Genomic DNA, 9,303 nt, shown 5'->3' on the forward strand with positions numbered 1-9,303 from the left:
ATGTAGAAATAAATGCACACACATACAGTATATATTTAGAAAATATTTACATGCATTTACATGTATATATTTATATTCATATAATTTATATTATATATAAATATATTTAATATATAAACGTAACATATTTTTCTTAAATATATACATGCATGTTTGTCTATTTATATATACGGAATAAATATACACAGTACACACCCATATATTATGTAAACAAAAACTTTTAGTTTGGATGCGATTAATCGCGATTAATCTTTTGACAGATACTGTATATATATATATCAATTAAAAACAATCCGTAAAAGGAAGTAAAAAGGATGATAATTTGAGTCTGTTGGCACATTACAATTACAATAGTCAGCACTTTTGATATTGCTTAAGCAATCTGTATCTTCACAATACACCAGTATGAATATTTAATATGAATGTCATCTTTTTTACTTTTTGAACATATGCTCAAGAAGTATAAAAAAATTAAAATATCCAAATAATTGATAGATCATACTCATTATTTGTTTTGAATGTACTAGTAATAATAATTCAGTTTGTATTATATTTTCTTTGGTACGTAACATGCAGCTCGAAGTGTTTTAGAAACAGATTTAAATAAAATATGATTAAATAAACACGGACAATAAAACCATAAAATGCCATAGAAAAACCTGATTCAAGCACATGGAACAAAATAGAAGTGTCAGATATATGTATGTATATATATATATTTTTTTTTTCACTGATTATTTATAATCTTTTGTTAAACTATTGCTTGATTATTACCATGGACACACACGGCAGTGGCATAGTATTTTGGACATGTACCATTAACATTTCATTGTATTCTTTTAAGTACTTTGGAGTAACATAAAAATACAATAGTACATTAAAAGTATACATAGTACTCCATAGTGCCACTGTATTACTATCTAATGCCATCACTATACTATGGTACCACAGTACATTTTTATTTTTGTAAGGTCAAAAATCAGGATGTAATTGGTCCTTCTGAATAAGCAGTGAGGAACATGTTGTGTTTGTCTGCACATGTAAACATTATTAACAAGCAGTAAATTAACACATGGTGGGCATATTTGCCATTGCTATGTAATATTTCTGCTCTAATGTCCTATATGAGTCTATTAAAATATTACATAAATCACAGCTAAAATGAATGAAAGAGCCCACTTTTATCAACTGCAGGGGTTTCCATTTCAGTCGTAAAGGCGTTTTTAAAGGTGTGAGTTGATGAACTAACATATTTTGTGCATATACAAATCCCTTTTTTGATATTCTAATATAGCTCAGCTATATTAAAACACATATTTTATTATTTACTGTTATTGTATGTATTTGTTTGTGTTTGGTATTTAATTTCATAAGCTTTTACGGTCCCGTGTTCTATGGCAACCCTAAACACCTTTGTATGTAGACAACTGCTGTGCATTTGTTCTCTACTCTGCCCCATAAAGATGACGTTATGCTGCAGATCCGGGGCTGACGTCGCTCGCTCTCGCGATATTTCGGCGTAAACCAGGTTTTGAGACTGTGCCGTCCCCTCCCACACCCCAGCGAGCTGTGTTGGGATGGTGGCAGTATAAAGTATATCTTCCATCCGAGACAGATAAGAAGCGCCAGGCTAGAGGGGATGAAGATGGCGGACGCCAAGCAGAAAAGGAACGAACAGTTAAAGCGCTGGATAGGCTCGGAGACGGATCTCGAGCCGCCCGTCCTGAAGAAGAAGAAAACGAAGGTGAAGTTCGACGATGGCGCCGTGTTTCTGGCCGCCTGCTCGAGCGGCGATACGGAGGAGGTGCTGCGAATGCTCGACCGCGGCGCGGACATCAACTACGCCAATGTAGACGGACTCACCGCTCTGCACCAGGTAAGTTAAGAGCGGCTCAGCGGCGGCTGTTGTGCACGGAGCCGTGTATGCGGACGCTTTGCTGGCTGGCTGTGTTTACTCAGCCCGACACCACTTTACCAGCACCACCATCATCACCATCTTCGTCGGGCCGTTTTGCGGAACCACGTAGCCGCTGGCTCTAATCGGGCTCTGATTGAAACGGATATTTGCTTTTTATGCGCACTCTACTAGATCGATGATTCCGGAATAATCGTATTTGTGTGTAAACAAGTTTGTGAAGGCAGGAAGAGGACTGTCTGACTGATTCTCGGGTGTGTGTGTGTGTGTGTTAGCTGCTGGTTAGCCTGTTAGCCGTTCAGCTCATAGATAAGAGCAAGTAGATACAGCACAATAACAGTTGAATCTGTTTATAAACGGGTCGGGTGAATGTGCATGGGTTTTGTCATATATAGATTCACGGAACCGACTCGTAAATGTGTCTTGATCCGCTGGACACCATTGCGAAAGTGCATAGCAACCAGTTAGCACGGCTGTCTATTTGGAAAGAGGCTTCCCAGTTGACACGTATGTTGCTTTGGAGATTATTGACTGAAAATGTGGCATTCATGGGGAAAGACTCCGTATAATACGAGTTCTGTGTGGCAAGGTGAATAATATAAAACGTGACGATGAGCGAGCGCAATAAACGGTCAAAGTCGCGCAGTTTATAACGAATAATTCATTAAAAAAACGAAAACGCTGTCATAATATACTCTTTCATGTTGTGACAAACCCTTGTGACTTATTTACTTGTGTGAAGCTTCAAAGATGATATTTGGCAGAATGACAGCTCCGGTCACTATTCGCTTTCAGTGCATCTTTTTCATACAATGAAATTGAATGGCGACTTGTGCTGTCAGTTCTTAAAATTGTTCTTGACATCTACACTGACGATCCACACGAGAAAGTAAGTCAGAACGTCTCGAAACATAATGAATTTAAACAAATCGTGACCCAATTTTCCATTATTTTTTAGTGTACTGTCGCTTTAAGACGTAGTTTCCTTGGCTTTGCAACAACAACAAAAAAAGTATGTGGCAAAGATAGAAGTGGCACTTCCTGTCGATTACTAATTGAATTTGTCTAGGAATCTAGGAAAACAATGATAATAATAAAATACTTTTTGTGCTTGGTCATACCTGTTAGTGTCTGTATATTGTCTTAAAATTTAGTAAGATTTCTACTTAACATTGTTGGGCATCATAGACACAATCAACATGTTTAATTAGATGTTAAGGCTTATTGAGTAATTCAAAGTCAAAGTGCATTAAAGTAACTTTTTGTAATTCAACTAGAGGTTCAGGATGTCACAACACTGTTTTTAGGTCTCTAAAAAGTCTACTCTATACATATCATGCATTTCAGCAGGAAAAAGTGTCAAATTTACATTGTAAAGCATAATATCTAAGGCCCTGCAATGAGTCTGATGGGTTTGATGTGGCTGTAAGTGACTGCAGGAGGTTGTCTGTACAGGCTCATGCGTTTAAAAGCACTTGCCTTTTTTGGGGCCGGTGTTCAGACGGGGAGGAAAGAATTTGGATGCAGCTCTTGAGACCTAACCATGACTGGAGAGTCTCCTTTCTCTATTGGGTCTGCTGTGTGTGTTTATGTATGTGGACATGTGAGGGAACCGAGAGTTTTAGAATGTGACCAGCAGGCAGTGAGTTCATAGCGAATGGTGTTTGTTTTTAAACATGCTGATCTCACTATTAAAGATGCACAGGTTTAGCTGTGCTGGAGGCATTTTGTATGTAAATTATGTACATCTTCTATTAGGTCTTGCAGTTGTGCTTGGTTTGACGATTGCATCAAGAAATTACATTTGCGTGTTTTCAAAAAATGAAGGGGAATCAGTTGTAACTAACAGTATAATTGTATGTAGTTTGTTGTATGGCTTATAAAAATATCTAACTTTTCAAGTAGAAGAGAAGATGCTTTCTGTAGTTTGTTGCTGCGTCAAATCTTTTGCGTCGATTCAGTCTCTTTTGCAGCAAATTCACCTGTAACTTGATGATGCAACTGATACAATATTATCTATTTATTTATTTATTTTTCATGTGTTCACCTGGTAAATTGAAGTGTATTTTTTAGCTGTTGTGGATGTCCCATTTACACCCCTACATGTTATAGAGAAACCTGAGGATTTAACAAGCTGCTTGGCTAGGTGTTGCTCGATTTCACTAGTACAGAATGATTGATTACACTTTTATTGCGTTCCCCTGTTTAAATGCACAAGAGTGTTTGTGCACTGCAGGCCTTTTAATTGAACAATTCCCTTTTATTTATGTAACTCTAGACTTGAATTGAAAGGCAGATTACAATCCTCAGCTTGACTTTAGAGATATAGGGGTTTGGAGTCATGTGGTTTTTAAGTCGTATACGTTTATTTAGACTGCAATATGACAGCAAAAGTTGGTTCAGGCAGTGTTTTGGTCACCCTGGGCTCTCCCAGCATAACCATAATGTCACACGCACGGCAATGTTTTGACTGAGCTACAATTAGGTTTTATTGTTCATGCAAAATGGTGCATTGACTGCTCATTTTCATATTAATTGCAGATCTTAATGTTATGTTGAAGATTAAAAGCATGGGACTCATACTGAAGGTAGCACAGGGATTCGATTGGGAGCAGTCCCCAGTCGGGACTGTTTCACCTCATCAGGGAACCGAGAGTTTTAGCATGTGACCAGCAGGCAGTGAGTTCATAGCGAATGGTGTTTGTTTTTAAACATGCTGATCTCACTATTAAAGATGCACAGGTTTAGCTGTGCTGGAGGCATTTTGTATGTAAATTATGTACATCTTCTATTAGGTCTTGCAGTTGTGCTTGGTTTGACGATTGCATCAAGAAATTACATTTGCGTGTTTTCAAAAAATGAAGGGGAATCAGTTGTAACTAACAGTATAATTGTATGTAGTTTGTTGTATGGCTTATAAAAATATCTAACTTTTCAAGTAGAAGAGAAGATGCTTTCTGTAGTTTGTTGCTGCGTCAAATCTTTTGCGTCGATTCAGTCTCTTTTGCAGCAAATTCACCTGTAACTTGATGATGCAACTGATACAATATTATCTATTTATTTATTTATTTTTCATGTGTTCACCTGGTAAATTGAAGTGTATTTTTTAGCTGTTGTGGATGTCCCATTTACACCCCTACATGTTATAGAGAAACCTGAGGATTTAACAAGCTGCTTGGCTAGGTGTTGCTCGATTTCACTAGTACAGAATGATTGATTACACTTTTATTGCGTTCCCCTGTTTAAATGCACAAGAGTGTTTGTGCACTGCAGGCCTTTTAATTGAACAATTCCCTTTTATTTATGTAACTCTAGACTTGAATTGAAAGGCAGATTACAATCCTCAGCTTGACTTTAGAGATATAGGGGTTTGGAGTCATGTGGTTTTTAAGTCGTATACGTTTATTTAGACTGCAATATGACAGCAAAAGTTGGTTCAGGCAGTGTTTTGGTCACCCTGGGCTCTCCCAGCATAACCATAATGTCACACGCACGGCAATGTTTTGACTGAGCTACAATTAGGTTTTATTGTTCATGCAAAATGGTGCATTGACTGCTCATTTTCATATTAATTGCAGATCTTAATGTTATGTTGAAGATTAAAAGCATGGGACTCATACTGAAGGTAGCACAGGGATTCGATTGGGAGCAGTCCCCAGTCGGGACTGTTTCACCTCATCTGTGCTGCAACAGGTAGTGACCTCACTTTCAGTGCACTGCTGTGTTTGTCCAGGGAGGTTCCAGTGACTGTTGTAGCAGTACGGCTAGGGTTATAAATATCACGTGCAGGCAAGTGCACGAATGCTAACTTTAGCACCCAGTCAACTCACATTCTGCGCTGCTCAATCTCATAGTTAAGAAACCTGGCATGGGCTTCTGATGTCTGTTTTCCGCTCACATGTTGTGCGGATTGATGTTTCAAACCAAAAGTTACTTTGTCAGAGCCATGTGCTCTGCGCATGTGTCGTGTTTGAATCAGTCTTGCATCATGTTGTGATCGTCTTCTTTTTTGCGCCTAATTTCTTTACAAATGCTTTTTTAAAAATGACTACAAATTATCCATAAATGTTTGAACCTTTCAAAGCCCATTGAGAACACACCCACCATTGCATTTGCATTATTTTCTTAATATATTTATATTTTTAATTAGATTTATATCAAAGTATACTTATGTTAATTTTACATAAAAATTAAGGCTATTTTTTCATTAATTAGCCAAAACCTTTGCTTTGACATTATTTCCATAATATAATTTTAAAATATAGCTTATAAAGTTATTATTTACCAAATAAATAAGTATTTATGCATCAATGCAGTGTTTAATTTATTATTATTTAATAAATGTACAAAAGGTCCTTAAAAAAAGATCATTAATTTTTTTACTATAGTCAAGCGCATTTTGCATAAAAGGCTGTTTTTACAACCTTTGCATTGACATTATTTCCCTAATATATGTAAAAAAAAAAAAATCTAATTTATAACAAACTATTTAGAACACTATTTAACTATTTAGACTGCTTATTTAGAACAAAGTAAATGAGTATTTATGCTTTATTGCAATGTTTAATTTATTGTTGCTTAATAAAAAATTATATTGGGGTAAAATGTTATTGACATGTTTCCATGTTTCCAAATTGACATGTTTCCATGAAATTTTCCCACATAGGAGTGTTGACAGAATTATATGGTAGGCTACGTCTTTCATGTATATAACCAGTTAACCAGTTAAAGAAAATAGCTGAATTTATCTAGTGGCTCAACAACTTTGTGGAGGCGGTATGCAAATAGAGGTGAGAAACTGCAGATTACGCCCGAGGCCTGAAGCGTTGGTGTCTGCAAGTCTCTTCCTTAATGTTTTCCAAGGATGAGTGTTTCATAACTGCAATATCTTTCAAATTTAAGGTTTACGTGCACATGATCTGTTTGACCTGGTATGTAGGCACAGTCCGGCGGAGGCCTTTTAGTCTGAAAAATGTCATTTTCGACATAGGTGGAATCTTCCGCAGTGCTGTCATCGGTGAGGTCAGAGTTTAGGTCGGTTTCAGTAAGAGAAGGTAGGTGAAGATATGTGGTGGTGGTGTGTCGGGTGGGAAGGGTTGTGGCTGTGTCATTCTGTGCCTGCATTCCTGTCGTGTCTCTCTTTGGAAACCATGGCAGACCCAGAATTCCTCAGCTGTCACTTATGCCCCCAGCCAAAACAGTCTCCACCTCACAAACAGAGGCACATGATGAGGCATAATTAAAGGGTTAGTTCACCCAAAAATGAAAATTAGCCCATAAATTACTCACCCTCAAGTCATCCTATAAATGCAAAGAACAAAGAAAAGAAGAAAATAAAAGTAAGGTGGACAGAATGTGAGGGATGTGATGCTCCTGGAATGAAAATGTTACTTCATGCTCGAGAATGTGATCGGAGCAGGAAGGGAATGTGAATAGAAAAAAACTAAAGGAGAAAAAAGACAGAGACAAGACAGAAAAGAGAGTAAATATTACATAAGTAAATAGCATTTTCTTGTAAAATGTACTCCAATAATCTTTGTATTATTTACTATGTACAATTTTTTTCTTCTTCTTCTTCTTCTTCCTTTTACAGTGTGGTAAAAGGAATCCAAAACCCTGGAACACAAAAGTCCATTTTAGTCCATAAAATAAAAGTCAATGGGATCCAAAAGAAACATCTCGTATGACGTATGAGGTCAGCGTTGCGCATTTGATCCTGTTTGTTTACAGGATCAAAGGAAGCAAAGTTTCCTTACTTTAGCAAAGGAAAACCGGTTTTCTCTTGGCTTATATCGAAATCCTCTCACATTCTTCTTTACAAATCCTCGTTTTGTACTTCTAATTAGTGACCGTTGTTTTGATCTCTCTCCTGTACTTCCGCGTTCGTCACTTCTGAGCGGCGCATAATCAAAGCTGACCTCATACGTCATCCCCCCCGGAACTGCTTCTGTGTACAACAGTGAGCGCAAGCTACATTACATTAGACAAACAATACATTTTCTCCGGTTTTTTAATGTGTCATTATGTGATAGATGTGCCAGATTGCATATTGTTGCGTGAGATTGTCATTTTTTTTTTTTCTTGAACAATAGTTTCAGTAGTGTTACAAAGAGGTGATGCATAAAGATGGCATGATAACTTGTGAGCTGATCTGACAGCGTTCAGGAAGCGAAGCAGCAGCTCGAGGAAATGGTGCCTCTTCAAATGAAATTGAACGTCTTAGACTGTGTGATTTGATTAAATTTCTGTCGTCGGGTTCACCCAAAAATGAGAATTCTGTCATTTACTGACCTCATGTCATTCCAAACCTGTACGACTTTCTTTCTGTTGAGGAACTCAAACGTTGAAATTTGTACTCCATAAAAGCAGTCTATATAACAATATTCTAAGTCTTCCTTGTTAAGTTCATGAGAAAAGTATTGGTGTTTGATTTATGAACGAATCAATCTGATATTTGAATTAATGGGTCTGATTGACAAAACCTGTTTGAATGATTTGTTCATGAATCATATTGATATGTTCAACTCTCACTCACTGTGGTTTATCAAATAACAACAAATCTGTTCCTCAAACAAATCTATCATATTATTTCAGAAGAATTGCTCTGCATCTGAATATGCCTACTTGCTTACTATATAGTAGACGAAAATGAAGAGCATGTTCAAATTAGTAGGGCTGTCATGATTAGAGGTCGACCGATGTATCGGTTTTGCCGATTAATCGGCACCGATAGTATCGGTTATCGGCAAAAATCCATGCTGATAGTTTTCCGGGTTGCGTCCGTTGCTGGAACGGCTGAGAAGGGTCTGCTGTCATTACACAGTGCGAGAGCGGCCTCTAGTGGTTGAAATCACTGACAGCACGTGCTATTTGTTTAGACACGTGATACTGCACGCTGAACAGAGCAGGAAACTTCAGACGCGGATTTAAATGCAGCCGACAGAAAATCCTGCCGCGCCATTCACATAGTTTTCCATTTAATTACATTATATTTGTCCCGAATTGTTGTTAATGCTTCATTTATAGAGTTATAATATAGATCGCACTTTCTCTTTCCGTTTGCTCCGTTTTTTTAAACACCGAACTTCAAACTCATCTATGCCTCATTGTTAATTCATTCTTGAAGTAAACTTGTGTCCGTTTGGTGATTAAATAAACTGTTTTAGACCGCTGCTCGAATTGAATGCGACGCGTCCGGAGTGTGTGTGATACCAGTGAGTTCTCCTAGACTCAGCGCTGCGCTTTTATTTTGATTAGATAATCATCAAGTGTTCAAGAATAGAAGAAGTTAAAGTGTGAGAGTATACATACAATATCCATATGTATCAACCCTCTACATTGCGAGCTTTGTGTATATATTTAAAGATGTGCATCTTTAAGCATGACAG

At 37.4% G+C, this 9,303-nt stretch overlaps 1 protein-coding gene across 1 annotated transcript in view; it reads left to right on the forward strand.

Annotated features, from left to right (window-relative positions):
- Nucleotides 1-1,564: 1,564 nt before the first annotated feature.
- Nucleotides 1,565-9,303, forward strand: part of LOC107680011 (protein phosphatase 1 regulatory subunit 12A-like) — an 85,114-nt gene continuing 77,375 nt past the window's right edge. Inside the window, exon 1 of the mRNA XM_016475754.1 lies at nt 1,565-1,876. Coding sequence (XP_016331240.1) covers nt 1,640-1,876 — 237 coding nt within the window. The 5' untranslated portion in view covers nt 1,565-1,639. The remainder of the gene's footprint in view (nt 1,877-9,303) is intronic.

This window comes from Sinocyclocheilus anshuiensis, unplaced genomic scaffold, assembly GCF_001515605.1.
Source record: "Sinocyclocheilus anshuiensis isolate Anshui unplaced genomic scaffold, SAMN03320099.WGS_v1.1 scaffold200, whole genome shotgun sequence".
In the NCBI taxonomy this organism is placed as follows: Eukaryota; Metazoa; Chordata; class Actinopteri; order Cypriniformes; family Cyprinidae; genus Sinocyclocheilus; species Sinocyclocheilus anshuiensis.